The 17,363-nt window shown below is 55.5% G+C and overlaps 3 protein-coding genes across 3 annotated transcripts; 1 reads left to right on the top strand and 2 right to left on the bottom strand.

Annotated features, from left to right (window-relative positions):
• Positions 1-3,065: 3,065 nt before the first annotated feature.
• On the bottom strand, positions 3,066-4,846 carry LOC129148767 (annexin-2 receptor-like). Its single transcript, XM_054714362.1, has 3 exons — positions 4,797-4,846; positions 3,598-3,922; positions 3,066-3,444 (listed from the first exon to the last, which is right to left on the bottom strand). The coding sequence occupies exons 1-3, from the start codon at positions 4,844-4,846 to the stop codon at positions 3,154-3,156; spliced, it is 666 nt and encodes a 221-aa protein (XP_054570337.1). The 3' UTR covers positions 3,066-3,153.
• A 902-nt stretch (positions 4,847-5,748) lies between these two features.
• LOC129148768 (annexin-2 receptor-like) lies at positions 5,749-7,453 on the top strand. The gene is made up of 3 exons (XM_054714363.1): positions 5,749-5,755; positions 6,621-7,029; positions 7,157-7,453. The coding sequence occupies exons 1-3, from the start codon at positions 5,749-5,751 to the stop codon at positions 7,392-7,394; spliced, it is 654 nt and encodes a 217-aa protein (XP_054570338.1). The 3' UTR covers positions 7,395-7,453.
• Positions 7,454-15,458: 8,005 nt separating this feature from the next.
• Positions 15,459-17,186, bottom strand: LOC129148769 (annexin-2 receptor-like). Its single transcript, XM_054714364.1, has 3 exons — positions 17,170-17,186; positions 16,480-16,609; positions 15,459-16,041 (listed from the first exon to the last, which is right to left on the bottom strand). Exons 1-3 carry the CDS (start codon positions 17,184-17,186, stop codon positions 15,547-15,549), a joined length of 642 nt encoding a protein of 213 aa, XP_054570339.1. The 3' UTR covers positions 15,459-15,546.
• Between the last annotated feature and the right edge of the window lie 177 nt (positions 17,187-17,363).

Here is a 17,363-nt window from a genome sequence, read left to right on the forward strand (position 1 = left end):
TGCGGGCGGGAGGGCGCCTGTTGTGGACAAGAGGTCTGAGTCAAATGTAAACCTGTTTTAATATTAAATATTGTGTCCAGACCACAGGATTCTGATTAATTTACATACTAGGTGTACCAGTTGTATTTTGTTGTATTGACAGCAAGCTTCAAAACTTCATATATCAAATTTGCTGAAGGTGTTAACAGCATAGATATATTTATGCTTAAAAATGTCTAATTTTCGTCCTGGGTCCGGTGAGGCCGCACCCCTGGGTCAGGGAGAGGCCATGCGCCCCTGGGTCCGGGCTAGGCTGGGTCCTGGGTCGGGAGAGACCACACCCCTGAGTCTGGGAGAGGCCACGCACCCCTGGGTCTGGGTGCGTCCATGCCCCTTAGTCCGGGTGAAGCCGTGCCCTTGGGTCTGGGCAGGACCAAACCAGAGGGAGTGGGACCTGCATTACCACCATTTGTCCACCATCCAGAGCTGAAAAGTCAGTGCCAACATGTACACATAAGGAACTGGTGGACATTGAAATTGGGTCTCAAGAGAACTGTTGGTCCAGAAAGAAACTCCCTACAGACTGATTCATTTGCCTGTCAGCGTAAGTATTATTGCTCGTCTCACATTCGGTTCTTATAAGTATGTTTCTGGTGACACATGATCTCACTCATCTAGGGGAAATGATGAACAACATAGACTGATGAACAAGAACAGACCCAGAAACAGGGAGGCATCTATCAGTCTATGGGCCTCAGAGGGAGGGTAGGGGAGTGTGGGGGTAGGGGGGAGAGATCAACCAAAGGACTTGTGTGCATGAATAGGAGCCTAACCAATGGTTAAGGACAACAGGGGATTGGGGGCATCTGTGGGGAGGGGTGTGGGATGGGAATGAAGGGATGAGGACAAATATGTGACACCTTAATCAATAAAGAAATTAAAATAAAATAAAATAAAAGCACAAGGGCCTGTCTTGGTTTTGAACTAAAAAAAAAAAAAAGTCGAATTTTCCCTGGCCAGTTTGGCTCAGTGGATAGAGCATTGGCCTTTCCACTGAATGGTCCCCAGTTCGATTCAGGTCAAGGGCATGTACCTTGGTTGCGGGCACATCCCCAGTAGGAGGTGTGCAAGAGGCAGCTGAGGGATGTTTCTCTCCCATCGATGTTTCTAACTCTCTATCCCTCTCCCTTCCTCTCTGTAAAAAATCAGTAAAATATATTTTTTTAAATGTCGAATTTCATGCCAAAGGAAGAACATTTGCATGAAGTTTTAATTCATTACTTTATTTTGAAGAAAAAGTTATGATACGCTTCAGGAAGCTTATGGTAAACATGCTGTATCTCAACATACTTGTGAACGCTGGTTGAAATGCTTTAAAAGTGATCATTTTGATGTGAAAGACAAAGAACGTCCAGGTCAATGGAAAATTTTGAAGACCATGCGCCCTGCACCCGAGCCCCGCGCCTCAGGCAGGCCGGCTCCCCGCCCTCCTCATCCTCAGCCCGACTCTGGTCCGTCCTGGTTCCTGGTCCTCGGGTCCGTCCTGTTGCCCGTCCTCGGGTCGATCCTTGAGTCCATTCTCATGTCTGTCCGTCCTCGGGTCCGTTCTCGGGTTCGACCTGGGGTCCGTCCTAGTTCTCTCCCCGGTTTGGACCTCGTGTCCGACCTCCAGTTCGACCTGGGGTCCGTCCTCGGGTCCCTTCTCGGAGCGCTGCCTGCCGCGTCTCAGCGCCGCATCGCCCCGCGGGCGGGTGGAGGGAGCCCGTCCTGCAGGGGAACAGCGACCTCCGCTCTTGGCAGAACACCGGTCTCCTGGGGCGCCGCCTCCGCCTCCCCCGGGACCGGCCGGCCTGTGCGGAGCGCAGGGGGTGCGGGCGCCACTCGCTCTGAGCGCTGGGCGGATCCGAGTCTTTTTGCGGCTGGTCTTCAATCCTGTCGTCTGTGCACCTGGCATAGGAGTAACATACCAGCAACAACAGCAGCAACAGTGAGCCGTCACCACCGGTTTGGAATAGAAATGTCCAGCGCTAGATAACGGGGTTCGCGGGGAAAAGCATCCCAGCCAAGCGCGCAGAGCGAGTGCCGGCCGATAAAAGGAAAACATACAGCCCCAACCGGTGTCGCTCAGTGGATAGTGCATGGGACTTCGGGCTGAAGGGTCCCGGGTTCGATTCCTGGTCAAGGGCGTGTACCTTGGTTGAGGGCACATCCCCAGTAGGAGGTGTGCAGGAGGCAGCTGATCTCATCGACGTTTCCAACTCTCTATCGCTTTCCTTTCCTCTCTGTAAAAAAAAATCAATAAAATGTATATTTTTTTAAAAGAAGGAAAACATATAATTAGCTTAAGAAAAAGCGATGATAATACCTGTGAAGGGTCTTGCTTGGCTGGGATGCTTTTCCCCGCGAACCCCGTTATCTAGCGCTGGACATTTCTATTCCAAACCGGTGGTAACGGCTCACTGTTGCGGCTGTTGTTCCTGGTATGTTACTCCTATGCCAGGTGCACGAAAAACAGGATTGAGAACAAGCAGCAGAAAGACTCGGATCTGCCCAGCGCTCAGAGCTAGGGGTGCCCGCACCCCCTGCGCTCCCCCACTGGCCGGCCTGGCGCCCGGGAGGCAGAGGCTGCGCCCCAGGAGACCGGTGTTTTGCCAAGAGCGGAGGTCGCCGTTCCGTGCAGGACGGGCTCCCTCCACCCGCCCGGGGGCGTTGCGGCGCTGAGACGGGGCAGCCAGCGCTCCGAGGACCGACCGGAGGTCGAACTGGAGGTCGGACACGAGTTCCAAACCGGGACGGGCACGAGGACGGACCCCAGGTCGAACCCGAGAACGGACCCGAGGACGGACCAACGGACTCTAGGATCGACCCGAGGACGGGCACCAGGACGGACCCAAGGACGAGGAACCAGGGCGCACCCCAAGGACGGACCCGAGACGGGGCCGCGGAGGAGGGCGGGGAGCCGGCCTGCCTGAGGCGAGGGGCGCGGGTGCACCAAGCAGTGACCGGCCCTGCCACTCCGCCCGCTCTCGGGACTCATTAACTGGTACACCGAGCATATAAAGTAATCAGAATCCTGTGGTCTGGACACAATATTTAATATTAAAAAAGGTTTACATTTGATTCAGGCCTCTTGTCCACAACAGGCGCCCTCCCGCCCGCACAGTCTGGGGGCTCCTACAGGTCCAGGACTGTCGCCCAGCAGTCAGCAGCCCAGCGGCTCAAAGAGGAGACGGCACGAAGGATGCGCTGCAGGCAGCCCGCTCCAAGCAGGTGCAGGCGCCACCCGGTGGGGTCCGGGGGCGGACTGCACACTGAAGGCTGCCAGGGGTCCCAGGCCTCCGTGTCCAGTGGTCCCTCCCCAGCACGGGCGCTGGGCCGCAGGGCCGGGAATCCCCTGGTAGGTGATCTGCGCCGGTGTTCGGGCGCTCCAGCGGGAGGTGGTTTTTCTCCGGGGCTCGGGCGCTCCTGGGGGAGGTGGTGTGCTCCGGGGTTCAGGCGCTCCTATGGGAGGTGGTATTTCTCCGGGGCTCGGGCGCTCCTGCGGGAGGTGTGCTCCGGGACTCAGGCACTACTGTGGCAGGTGGTGTGCTCCGGAGACTCGGTCGCTCCTGCGGGGACTCCTGGCAAGAGGCCTGCACTGGGCGGCACTGGGCTCTCTTCCGAGGGGCTCTGGGCCTCAGCTAAGAGTGCTCGGTATTGCAGGTAAACCGAGGGCAGCTGCCAGCAAGGACTGCAGAGCAGTGGCTGGTGGTCATCGCTGTGGTGGCTGGAGGACTGTGCCACAGGCAGGCAGAGGGGAGGTGGCGAGTCTGGGGAGATCGGGGACCGCGGGGGATGGTCCTCTGCAGCCTGGACTGCGAAATCCCCAGCCTTCTGCAGCGCTTCGACGTCCAGGAGAAATTGCTGCTCCATCGCAGAGACCTTGGGCCAGGAGGACGTGAGCCTGGAGCTGATGCAGAGGCTAAGCCTGGTGTGCTGCCTGCAGCTGGATATTTATGCTCAGAGCAGGGGAGGGGGGCGGGGATGGAGGCGGGTGCAAGCCTCTAATGAGCCTAAACCAATCCTGTAATCATGCTCCACCAAAAGGATCAAGTAATCCTGTTCCACCCTAAGCCAATTGTGTGTTTGAGCTCTATATTTTGACTAAACACTCCAGGGAGTCATTCAATGCCCATTTAGCGACGCCCTTCCCCGCAGCCTTCTAAACATTGGTTTATCTAAGACAATGATACCTATATGGTCACCCAATCCCCTGGCTCCAGGAAAGCCCTGTCCTGACAACCAATCACTGTAAAGGACAAGCTGCTTCCTCCATTCCTCTTCACAGCTGTCCTGTAAACCCAGCCTCCCAGCTGCATTACTATGGGTTTTCAGATTGTCTTCCTATGAAGGAAGGGCTTCGAATTTTCTCTCAACCTTTCTTGTGGCCAAGAAGCAGGATGGGGACAAAACACCCACACCCGGGGCCTTGGAGTTCCAGGGCAAAGCTCAGATCTGAGCTCCACTCCCTTAGTGCTGAGCTCTCTGATCCTGAGCCATCTCTGTTGAAGCTTCTCGATAATTCACCCTATTCTACTGAAAGCAGGGAACCGTGTGAGTCCCTGTGTGTTGGCAGAGCCAGTGAATCATAGTTCAGATGTTTAAGGAAATCTAGAGGCAAATGGGGCTTTCCTCCTGTTCCAGTACAGGAACCAGGGTCCTGTGCCTTTGGGGGACAGTGCTAATACCCAAAGCTGGTCCCAGGTAAAATGCAATCCAATGATCACCAGGCTTGGAAATACCCTGGGCGGACTTAGGGCAACATAACCAGCACAAACCAGCTGATTTCTCCTACATGCTTGAAAATCAGAAAGAAAGCAGAAGTCATCTTCCTAAAATGGTAGGAGACGGTTTCTTTTTTGTTTTTCCAATTTATGCATTCCCTGGATGCTTCTTGTATGTGCCCTGACCCAGGGATTCGACCTTAAACTTTGGTATATCCGGACTATGAGCTAAACACCTGAGCATTCTAGCCAGCGCCTGAGATGGTCAGGTTTTAAACAATTTATTTACTGTTAGAGAGAGAAGACGGGGGAACAATGGAGACAGCAATTTGTGAGCCTGAAACCTTGGAACACCAGACTTTCTATTTATAAACAACTGAGCTCTCTGAGCTCTCCCTACAGACACCCATTGATGTTTCTCTCTCTCCCATAGCCTTCCTCTCTGAAGTCAATAAAAAATACATACAAATTAAAATCATATACATATTATACATACATAGATACATAAACATACAGAGAGACAGACACAAAGATATTGCAGCTATCATTGAAAAACTCGAAATAGTATTTGAAGCCAAATTGGGTTTCTGGGAGAAGGACTAAGTTAAGGTTACCTGCACAGGTGGCGAAAGCTTTCCACTCAAGTTTTTAACCTCTATTTTTTATTTGTTTGTTTCCTTGTATTTTTTTAAAGTCATTTTGTTGTTGTTATTGTTGTTTTTGTTAATCCTCACTCGAGAATAATTTGCCCTTGGGGATTGAACCAGCCATCCTGGTCTGGGAATCCAAGCCAGGACACTTTGATGCTCAGGGTGGTGCTTTAACTGCTGAGCCACAACAGCCAGGGTTTTCTTTAACTTCTGCACCACAAGGATGCCCGCAGAGAAACCATTTTAGGAGTTATTTTGTCTTTCAGAAGTTTCCTCATGCCAATCAAAGAACACATTCTACTTTCTCCCTGAGCTTCCAGGATCCTTTCTCTTTAAGGGCAGCCCTAAGGTGGACTATGTTAGGTAAGTTAAAGTTTCCCCAGAGTGGCCACTACAGTTCCAAACTACCCAAAAGTTCCCCCATGTCCCCCAAAGGCACAGGACCCTGGTTCCTGCATTGGCCCAGGAGGAAAGCCCCATTTGCCTCTAGTTTCCCTTAAACATCTGAACTATGATTCACTGGCTCTGCCAACACACAGGGACCCACTGTTCCCTGGTTTCAGTAGAATAGGGTGAATTATCAAGAAGCTTCAACAGAGATGGCTCAGGATCAGAGAGCTCAGCACTAAGGGAGTGGAGCTCAGAGCTGAGCTTTGCCCTGGAACTCCAAGGCCCCGGGTGTGGGTGTGGGGGAGACAGAAAGGGCAGTGGGCTCAGGGGTACCAGCACCCGCTACTCATCAGGTTTGGGGGTCACCAGGTGTTTTGTCCCCATCCTGCTTCTTGGCCACAAGAACGGTTGAGAGAAAATTCGAAGCCCTTCCTTCATAGGAAGACAATCTGAAAACCCATAGTAATGCAGCTGGGAGGCTGGGTTTACTGGACAGCTGTGAAGAGGAATGGAGGAAGTAGCTTGTCCTTTACAGTGATTGGTTGTCAGGACAGGGCTTTCCTGGAGCCAGGGGATTGGGTGACCATATAGGTATCATTGTCTTAGATAAACCAATGTTTAGAAGGGTGGGGGGAAGGGCGTCGCTAAATGGGCATTGAATGACTCCCTGGAGTGTTTAGTCAAAATATAGAGCTCAAACACACAATTGGCTTAGGGTGGAACAGGATTACTTGATCCTTTTGGTGGAGCATGATTAAAGGATTGGTTTAGGCGCATTAGAGGCTTGCACCCGCCTCCATCCCCGCCCCCCTCCCCTGCTCTGAGCATAAATATCCAGGCTGCAGGCAGCACACCAGGTTTAGCCTCTGCATCAGCTCCAGGCTCACGTCCTCCTGGCCCAAGGTCTCTGCGATGGAGCAGCAATTTCTCCTGGACGTCGAAGCGCTGCAGAAGGCTGGGGATTCCGCAGTCCGGGCTGCAGAGGACCATCCCCCGCGGTCCCCGCTCTCCCCAGACTCTCCACCTCCGCTCTGCCTGCCTGTGGCACAGTCCTCCAGCCACCACAGCGATGACCACCAGCCACTGCTCTGCAGTCCTTGCTGGCAGCTACCCTCGGTCTACCTGCAATACCGAGCACTCTTAGCTGAGGCCCAGAGCCCCTCGGAAGAGAGCCCAGTGCCTCCCAGTGCAGGCCTCTTGCCAGGAGTCCCCGCAGGAGCGACCGAGTCTCCGGAGCACACCACCTCGCACAGTAGCATCTGAGCCCCGGAGCACACCTCCCACAGGAGCGCCCGAGCCCCGGAGCACACCACCTCCCACAGGAGCGCCAGAGCCCCGGAGCACACCACCTCCCGCAGGAGCGCCTGAGCCCAGGCGCACACCACCTCCCGGGGGATTCCCGGCCCTGCGGCCCAGCGCCCGTGCTGGGGAGGGACCGCTGGACACGGAGGCCTGGGACCCCTGGCAGCCTTCAGTGTGCAGTCCGCCCCCGGACCCCACCTGGTGGCGCCTGCACCTGCTTGGAGCGGGCTGCCTGCAGTGCATCCTTCGTGCTGTCTCCTCTTTGAGCCGCTGGGCTGCTGACTGCTGGGCGACAGTCCTGGACCTGTAGGAGCCCCCAGACTGTGCGGGCGGGAGGGCGCCCTTGTGGACAAGAGGCCTGAATCAAATGTAAACCTGTTTTAATATTAAATATTGTGTCCAGACCACAGGATTCTGATTACTTTATATGCTCGGTGTACCAGTTAATGAGTCCCGAGAGCGGGCGGAGTGGCAGGGCCGGTCACTGCGCGGTGCACCCGCGCCCCTCGCCTCAGGCAGGCCGGCTCCCCGCCCTCCTCGTCCGCGGCCCCATCTCGGGTCCGTCCTTGGGGTGCGCCCTGGTTCCTCGTCCTTGGGTCCGTCCTGGTGCCCGTCCTCGGGTTGATCCTAGAGTCCGTTCGTCCGTCCTCGGGTCCGTTCTCGGGTTCGACCTGGGGTCCGTCCTCGTGCCCGTCCCGGTTTGGACCTCGTGCGCGTCCTCGGGTCTGTCCTCCGGTTCGACCTCGGGTCTGTCCTTGTAGAGCTGGCTGCCCCGTCTCAGCGCCGCATCGCCCCGCGGGCGGGTGGAGGGAGCCCGTCCTGCAGGGGAATGGCGACCTCCGCTCTTAGCAAAACACGGGTCTCCTGGGGCGCCGCCTCCGCCTCCCAGGCGCCCGGCCGGCCTGTGGGGGAGCGCAGGGGGTGCGGGCGCCCCTAGCTCTGAGCGCTGGGCAGATCCGAGTCTTTTTGCTGCTTGTTCTCAATCCTGCTTTTCGTGCACCTGGCATAGGAGTAACATACCAGCAACAACAGCAGCAACAGTGAGCGGTTACCACCGGTTTGGAATAGAAATGTCCAGCGCTGGATAACGGGGTTCGCGGGGAAAAGCATCCCAGCCAAGCAAGACCCTTCACAGGTATTATCATCGCTTTTTCTTAAGCTAATTATATGTTTTCCTTTTTTAAAAAAAATACATTTTATTGATTTTTTTACAGAGAGGAAAGGAAAGGGATAGAGAGTTGGAAACGTCCATGAGATCAGCTGCCTCCTGCACACCCCCTACTGGGGATGTGCCCTCAACCAAGGTACACGCCCTTGACCAGGAATCGAACCCGGGACCCTTCAGCCCGAAGTCCCATGCACTATCCACTGAGCGACACCGGTTGGGGCTGTATGTTTTCCTTTTATTGGCCAGCACTCGCTCTGCGCGCTTGGCTGGGATGCTTTTCCCCGCGAACCCCCTTATCTAGCGCTGGACATTTCTATTCCAAACCGGTGGTAACCGCTCACTGTTGCTGCTGTTGTTGCTGGTATGTTACTCCTATGCCAGGTGCACAGACAACAGGATTGAAGACCAGCCGCAAAAAGACTCGGATCCGCCCAGCGCTCAGAGTGAGTGGCGCCCGCACCCCCTGCGCTCCGCACAGGCCGGCCGGCCGGGCGCAGAGGAGGCGGAGGCGTCGGCCGAGGAGACCGGTGTTTTGCCAAGAGCGGAGGTCCCCGTTCCCCTGCAGGACGGGCTCCCTCCACCCGCCCGCGGGGCGATGCGGCGCTGAGACGCGGCAGCCAGCGCTCCCAGGACAGACCCGAGGTCGAACCAGAGGACAGACCCGAGGTCGGGCACGAGGTCCAAACCGGGGACGGGCACTAGGACGGACCCCAGGTCGAACCCGAGAACGGACCCGAGGACGGACAGACATGAGAATGGACTCAAGGATCAACCCGAGGACGAGGAACCAGGGCGCACCCCAAGGACGGACCCGAGAGGGGGCTGAGGACTAGGAGGGCGGGGAGCCGGCCTGCCTGAGGCGCGGGGCGCGGGTGCAGGGCGCATGGTCTTCAAAATTTTTCCATTGACCTGGACGTTCTTTGTCTTTCACATCAAAATGATCACTTTTAAAGCATTTCAACCAGCGTTCACAAGTATGTTGAGATGCAGCATGTTCACCATAAGCTTCCTGAAGTATACGATAACTTTTTCTTCAAAATAAAGTAACGAATTAAAACTTCCCACAAATGTTCTTCCTTTGGCATGAAATTCGACATTTAAAAAAAAATTTTACTGATTTTTTACAGAGAGGAAGGGAGAGGGATAGAGAGTTAGAAACATTGATGGGAGAGAAACATCCCTCAGCTGCCTCTTGCACACCCCCTACTGGGGATGTGCCCTCAACCAAGGTACATGCCCTTGAACTGAATTGAACCCAGGACCGTTCAGTGGAAAGGCCAATGCTCTATCCACTGAGCCAAACTGGCCAGGGAAAATTCGACATTTTTTTTTTTTAGTTCAAAACCAAGACAGGCCCTTGTGCTTTTATTTTATTTTAATTTCTTTATTGATTAAGGTGTCACATATTTGTCCTCATCCCTTCATTCCCATCCCACACCCCTCCCCACAGATGCTTCCACCCCCCTGTTGTCCTTAACCATTGGTTAGGCTCCTATGCATGCACACAAGTCCTTTGGTTGATCTCTCCCCCCTACCCCCACATTCCCCTACAGGGGGCCCCTCAGAGGCCCCACAGTCCAATCGATGCCTCCCTGTTTCTGGGTCCGTTCTTGTTCATCAGTCTATGTTGTTCATCATTTCCCCTAGATGAGTGAGATCATGTGTCACCAGAAACATACTTATAAGAACCGAATGTGAGACGAGCAATAATAGTTATGCTGACAGGCAAATGAATCAGTCTGTAGTGAGTTTCTTTCTGGACCAACAGTTCTCTTGAGACCCAATTTCAATGTCCACCAGTTCCTTATGTGTACATGTTGGCACTGACTTTTCAGCTCTGGATGGTGGACAAATGGTGGTAATGCAGTGTAGAGGGCCGCCTGGGAGGCACCTGGGCATTTCCTTAATTATCATCAGCCGAACTCAGGGCTTAGGCCAAGTCACGCCCTGGGAACATGCTTCCCCAATGAGGCTGGACATGTTAATCAGTTCTGACTTCAGAGCAGCCCAGGTGTCAGCAGGGGCGGGTCTAGATATGTAAATCCAGTAACGCTGGGGCCTAGTTAAGAATGCAAATAAGCTCCTTTGATCCTAAGTTTTGGTGTTACTTCCTGGATTTTGGGGATATAAAATAAACCTGCTGGGTGGCTCAGGGTCGTCGTTTTCCTCATGCTGCCTCTCCATCAGAGAGAAAAGATGGCGTCCCACCCAGCCCCAGCTTCATGAATCTATTTTTGCGTCTTGTTTTCTTTATTTCTATTATTTCTCAATCCCTGGCCGCCTCCACTTAGAACCGGTTCGTTCATCTCTCTTTCCGTGAGGGACGCGGAAAAGGGAGATCCCCGCCATGTTTGGCCCCCCGCCCCCCGCAATGCAGTTCCCACTCCCTCTGGTTTGGTCTCGCCTGGATCCAGGGGCGCGTGGCCTCTCCCTGACCCAGGGGGGCTGCCTCACCCGGACCCAGGACGAAAATTCAACATTTTTAAGCGTAAAAATATCTATGCTGTTAACACCTTCAGCAAATTTGATATATGAAGTTTTGAAACTTGCTGTCAATACAACAAAATAGCATACATACCAAATCGCATATATATCAACCTATGGGTAACTCCATCTATTGAAAAAATCCGCATTATTAACTGGTACACCTAGTATGTAAATTAATCAGAATCCTGTGGTCTGGACACAATATTTAATATTAAAACAGGTTTACATTTGATTCAGGCCTCTTGTCCACAAGGGCGCCCTCCCGCCCGCACAGTCTGGGGGCTCCTACAGGTCCAGGACTGTCGCCCAGCAGTCAGCAGCCCAGCGGCTCAAAGAGGAGAGGGCACGAAGGATGCACTGCAGGCAGCCCGCTCCAAGCAGGTGCAGGCGCCACCCGGTGTGGTCCGGGGGCGGACTGCACACTGAAGGCTGCCAGGGGTCCCAGGCCTCCGTGTCCAGCGGCCCCTCTCCAGCACGGGCGCTGGCCCGCAGGGCCCCAGGAAGCTCCGGGGAGGGGGTGTGCTCCGGGGGCTCAGGCGCTCCTGCGGGGACTCCTGGCAAGAGGCCTGCACTTGGGGGCACTGGGCTCTGGGCCTCAGCTAAGAGTGCTGGGTATTGCAGGTAGACCGAGGGCAGCTGCCAGCAAGGACTGCAGAGCAGTGGCTGGTGGTAATCACTGTGGTGGCTGGAGGACTGTGCCAGGGGCAGGCAGAGCGGAGGTGGCCAGTCTGAGGATAGCGGGGACCACAGATGGCGCTCTGCAGCCCGCTCTTCAGAAGACATAGGAGGGCGCTCTGCAGCCTGGTCTTCGGAATCCCAAGCCAGCTGTAGCGCACGTCTGGGGAGAGCAGGGACGACATAGGACGCCGTTGTCCAGGAGAAAGTGCTGCTCCATCGCTGAGACCTTGGGCCAGGAGGACGTGAGCCTGGAGCTGATGCAGAGGCCAATCCTTGGGTGCTGCCTGCAGCTGGATATTTATGCTCTGGCCCGGGGGTGGGGGGGAAGGAAAGGGGGCGCACTGAGCGCCTAAACCAACGTTTAATAAACCGATCGAGCTCTATCTTTAGAAACATATTTTATTTAATTTTTTAACATATTTAACTTATTTTTTTACTGAGAGAAATAGAGAGCTAGAATCTTTGACCAAATGCCTCCTGCACACCCCGTACTGGGAATGGGCCTTGACCGGAATCGAACCTGGGACCTTTGAGTCCGCAGACCTTCGGTCTATCCACTGAGCCAAAGCGGTTTCGGTTTCCGGTCTCGGCTGGAGCTGGAGAGATGTATTTCAACTAAACACTTGGGTGAGTCATTCAGTACCCAGTGTGCCCCCCCCCCCCCGCCCCCTTCTAAACATTACGTTGCCCTGGCTCCAGGAGGGCAGCTGCCAGCAAGGACTGCAGAGCTCTGCCAGGCTTGAGGACTGTGCCAGGGGCAGGCAGAGGGGAGGTGGCGAGTCTGAGGATAGCGGGGACCACAGAGGATGGCGCTCTGCAGCCCGGTCTTCACATAACGTAGGACGGCGCTCTGCAGCAGCCCGGTCTTCAGATAACGTAGGACGGCGCTCTGCAGCCCGGTCTTCACATAACGTAGGACGGCGCTCTGCAGCCCGGTCTTCACATAACGTAGGACGGCGCTCTGCAGCCCGGTCTTCACATAACGTAGGACGGCGCTCTGCAGCCAGGTCTTCAGATAACTTAGGACGGCGCTCTGCAGCCCGGTCTTCAGATGACGTAGGACGGCGCTCTGCAGCCCGGTCTTCGGAATCCCAAGCCAGCTGCAGCGCAGGTCGTGGCCAGTCTGGGGAGAGCAGGGACGACGTAGGACGGCGCTCTGCAGTCAGATCTTGCGTCTAACGCGTAAACCATCACGAAATTAAACCCGCGAGTTCGATTCCGAGTTCGATTCCCAATCCGAACATATTTCTGGCTGGTGGTGGTCATCGCTGTGGTGGCTTGAGGACTGTGCCAGGGGCAGGCAGAGGGGAGGTGGCGAGTCTGAGGATAGCGGGGACCACAGAGGACGGTGCTCTGCAGCCCGGTCTTCACATAACGTAGGAAGGCGCTCTGCAGCCCGATCTTGCATCTAAGGCGCCTAAACCGATCACGAAATTAAACCGAGTTCGATTCCCAATCCCAACACATTTCTTTCGAAGTTACTTATTTTAGTTATTTTTTACAGAGAGGAATAGAGAGCTAGAATCTTCGATCAGCTGCCTCCTGCACACCCCGTACTGGGGATGTGCCTTGACCGGAATCGAACCTGGGACCTTTGAGTCCGCAGACCTACGGTCTATCCACTGAGCCAAAGCGGTTTCCGGTTTCGCCTGGAGCTGGAGCGAGGTATTTCGACTAAACACTTGGGTGAGTCATTCAGTACCCAGTTAGCCCCGCCCTCCCCGCCCCCTTCTAAACATTACGTTCCCCTGGCTCCAGAAGGGCAGCTGCCAGCAAGGACTGCAGAGCCGTGCCAGGCTTGAGGACTGTGCCAGGGGCAGGCAGAGGGGAGGTGGCGAGTCTGAGGATAGCGGGGACCACAGAGGATGGCGCTCTGCAGCCCGATCTTCACATAACGTAGGACTGCGCTCTGCAGCCCGGTCTTCAGATAACGTAGGACGGCGCTCTGCAGCCCGATCTTCACATAACGTAGGACTGCGCTCTGCAGCCCGATCTTCACATAACGTAGGACGGCGCCTGCAGCCCGGTCTTCACATAACGTAGGACTGCGCTCTGCAGCCCGGTCTTCAGATAACGTAGGACGGCGCTCTGCAGCCCGATCTTCACATAACGTAGGACGGCGCAGCAGCCCGGTCTTCAGATAACGTAGGACGGCGCTCTGCAGCCCGGTCTTCACATAACGTAGGACGGCGCTCTGCAGCCCGGTCTTCACATAACGTAGGACGGCGCTCTGCAGCCCGGTCTTCAGATAACGTAGGACGGCGCTCTGCAGCCCGGTCTTCGGAATCCCAAGCCAGCTGCAGCGCGGGTCGTGGCCAGTCTGGGGAGAGCAGGGACGACGTAGGACTGCGCTCTGCGGTCAGATCTTGCGTCTAACGCGCCTAAACCGATCACGAAATTAAGCCCGCGAGTTCGATTCCCAATCCGAACATATTTCTGGCTGGTGGTCATCGCTGTGGTGGCTTGAGGGCTGTGCCAGGGGCAGGCAGAGGGGAGGTGGCGAGTCTGAGGATAGCGGGGACCACAGAGGACCACAGAGGACCACAGAGGATGGCGCTCTGCAGCCGGGTCTTCGGGCGACATAGGACGGCGCTCTGCAGTCCGATCTTGCGTCTAAGGCGCCTAAACCGTTCACGAAATTAGACCGAGTTCGATTCCCAATCCCAACACATTTCTTTCGAAGACTTATTTTAGTTATTTTTCACAGAGAGGAATAGAGAGCTAGAATCTTCGACCAGCTGCCTCCTGCACACCCCGTACTGGGGATGTGCCTTGACCGGAATCGAACCTGGGACCTTTGAGTCCGCAGACCGACGGTCTATCCACTGAGCCAAAGCTGTTTCCGGTTTCGCCTGGCGCTGGAGCGATGTATTTCCACTAAACACTTGGGTGAGTCATTCAGTACCCAGTTACCCCGGCCCTCCCTGCCCCCTTGTAAACATTACGTTCCCCTGGCTCCAGAAGGGCAGCTGCCAGCAAGGACTGCAGAGCCGTGCCAGGCTTGAGGACTGTGCCAAGGGCAGGCAGAGGGGAGGTGGCGAGTCTGAGGATAGCGGGGACCACAGAGGACCACAGAGGACGGCGCTCTGCAGCCCGGTCTTCACATAATGTAGGACGGCGCTCTGCAGCCCGGTCTTCACATAACGTAGGACGCGCTCTGCAGCATGATCTTGCGTCTAACGCGCCTAAACCGATCACGAAATTAAGCCGAGGTCGAACCGGAGGACGAACCCCAGGATGAGGAAACAGGACGGACTCGGGCCCGGGCCTAGGAAGAAGAGGGCGGGGAGCCGGCCTGCCTGAGGCCAGGGGCGCGGGTGCCCGGCGCCATGCCCGCCCTGCCACTCTGCCCGCTCTCCGGACTCGGCGAGGCTGTTTGGAAATTGTTTGCTGAGCAACGTTTAATCTTTCTGCAGGTAGTTTTTAAGTCTGACGTGCATCTGCATCCAATAATGCTTGTCATTGTTGGTCTTCAAACTTTTTCCATTGACCTGGACGTTCTTTGTCTTTCACATCGAAATGATCACTTTTAAAGCATTTCAACCAGCGTTCACAAGTATCTTGAGATGGAGCATGTTCACCATAAGCTTCCTGAAGTATACGATAACTTTTTCTTCAAAATAAAGTATTGAATTAAAACTTCATGCAAATGCTCTTCTTTTGGCATGAAATTCAACATTTTAAAAATATATATTTTATTGATTTTTTTATAGAGAGAAAGGGAGAGGGATAGAGAGTTAGAAACATCGATGGGAGAGAAACATCGATCAGCTGCCTCCTGCATGGTCCCTACTGGGGATGTGCCAGCAACCAAGGTACATGCCCTTGACCAGAATCGAACCTGAGACCCTTCAGTCCAATGTTCTATGCACTGAGCCAAACCCGTCAGGGCAAATTTCGACATTTTTAAGCGTAAAAATATCTATGCTGTTAACACCTTCAGCAAATTTGATATATGAAGTTTTGAAGCTTGCTGTCAATACAACAAAATACAACTGGTACACCTAGTATGTAAATTAATCAGAATCCTGTGGTCTGGACACAATATTTAATATTAAAACAGGTTTACATTTGATTCAGGCCTCTTGTCCACAACAGGCGCCCTCCCGCCCGCACAGTCTGGGGGCTCCTACAGGTCCAGGACTGTCGCCCAGCAGTCAGCAGCCCAGCGGCTCAAAGAGGAGACAGCACGAAGGATGCACTGCAGGCAGCCCGCTCCAAGCAGGTGCAGGTGTCTCCAGGTGGGGTCCGGAGGCGGACTGCACACTGAAGGCTGCCAGGGGTCCCAGGTCTCCGTGTCCAGTGGCCCCTCTCCAGCACGGGCGCTGGCCCGCAGGGCCCCAGGAAGCTCCGGGGAGGGGGTGTGCTCCGGGGGCTCAGGCGCTCCTGCGGGGACTCCTGGCAAGAGGCCTGCACTGGGCGGCACTGGGCTCTCTTCCCAGGGGCTCTGGGCCTCAGCTAAGAGTGCTCGGTATTGCAGGTAGACCGAGGGCAGCTGCCAGCAAGGACTGCAGAGCAGTGGCTGGTGGTCATCGCTGTGGTGGCTGGAGGACTGTGCCAGGGGCAGGCAGAGCAGAGGTGGCGAGTCTGAGGATAGCGGGGACCACAGATGGCGCTCTGCAGCCTCGGAATCCCAAGCCAGCTGCAGCGCGGGTCGTGGCCAGTATGTGGAGAGCAGGGATGAGGTAGGACGGCGCACTGCAGCCCGCTCTTCAGATGACGTAGGACGGTGCTCTGCAGCCCGATCTTCAGGACGGCGCTCTGCAGCCTGATCTTTGGGATCCCAAGCCACCTGCAGCGCGGGTCGTGGCCAGTATGTGGAGAGCAGGGACGACATAGGACGGCGCTCTGCAGCCCGCTCTTCAGACGATGTAGGACAGTGCTCTGCAGCCCGATCTTCAGGACGGCGCTCTGCAGCCCGCTCTTCAGACGATGTAGGAGGGCGCTCTGCAGCCCGCTCTTCAGAGGACATAGGACGGCGCTCTGCAGCCCGCTCTTCAGACGACGGAGGACGGCGCTCTGCAGCCCGCTCTTCAGACGACGTAGGACGGCGCTCTGCAGCCCGGTCTTCGGAATCCCAAGCCAGCTGCAGCGCGCCGTTGTCCAGGAGAAAGAGCTGCTCCATCGCAGAGACCTTGGGCCAGGAGGACGTGAGCCTGGAGCTGATGCAGAGGCCAATCCTTGGGTGCTGCCTGCAGCTGGATATTTATGCTCTGGCTGGGGGGAGGGGGGGCGCGCGGGTGCAAGCGTCTAACGCCCCTATCGTTTAATAAACCGATTCGTTTAATAAACCGATCGTATCCGAACATATTTCTTTCTTTAGAAACTAGAATCTTCGACCAGCTGCCTCCTTGACCGGATCCTGGGACCTTTGAGTCCGCAGACCTACGGTCTATCCACTGAGCCAAAGCAGTTTCCGGTCTCGGCTGGAGCTGGAGCGATGTATTTCGACTAAACACTTGGGTGAGTCATTCAGTACCCAGTTAGCCCCCGCCCCCACCCCTAAACATTACGTTCCCCTGGCTCCAGCTCCAGAAGGGCAGCTGCCAGCAAGGACTGCAGAGCTGTGCGAGGCTTGAGGACTGTGCCAGGGGCAGGCAGAGGGGAGGTGGCGAGTCTGAGGATAGCGGGGACCACAGAGGATGGCGCTCTGCAGCCCGGTCTTCAGACGACGTAGGACGGCGCTCTTCTTGCTGATATTAAACCGAGTTCGGGCTCTATCCCGCGAGTTGCATTCCCCATCCGAACATACTTCTGGCTGGTGGTCATCGCTGTGGTGGCTTGAGGACTGTGCCAGGGGCAGGCAGAGGGGAGGTGGCGAGTCTGAGATTAGCGGGGACCACAGAGGACCACAGAGGATGGCGCTCTGCAGCCCGGTCTTCGGACGACGTAGGAGGGCCGCTCTGCGGCCCGATCTGATCTTGCGTCTAACGCGCCTAGACCAAT

Source organism: Eptesicus fuscus, chromosome 4 (assembly GCF_027574615.1).
Source record: "Eptesicus fuscus isolate TK198812 chromosome 4, DD_ASM_mEF_20220401, whole genome shotgun sequence".
Classification (NCBI taxonomy): Eukaryota; Metazoa; Chordata; class Mammalia; order Chiroptera; family Vespertilionidae; genus Eptesicus; species Eptesicus fuscus.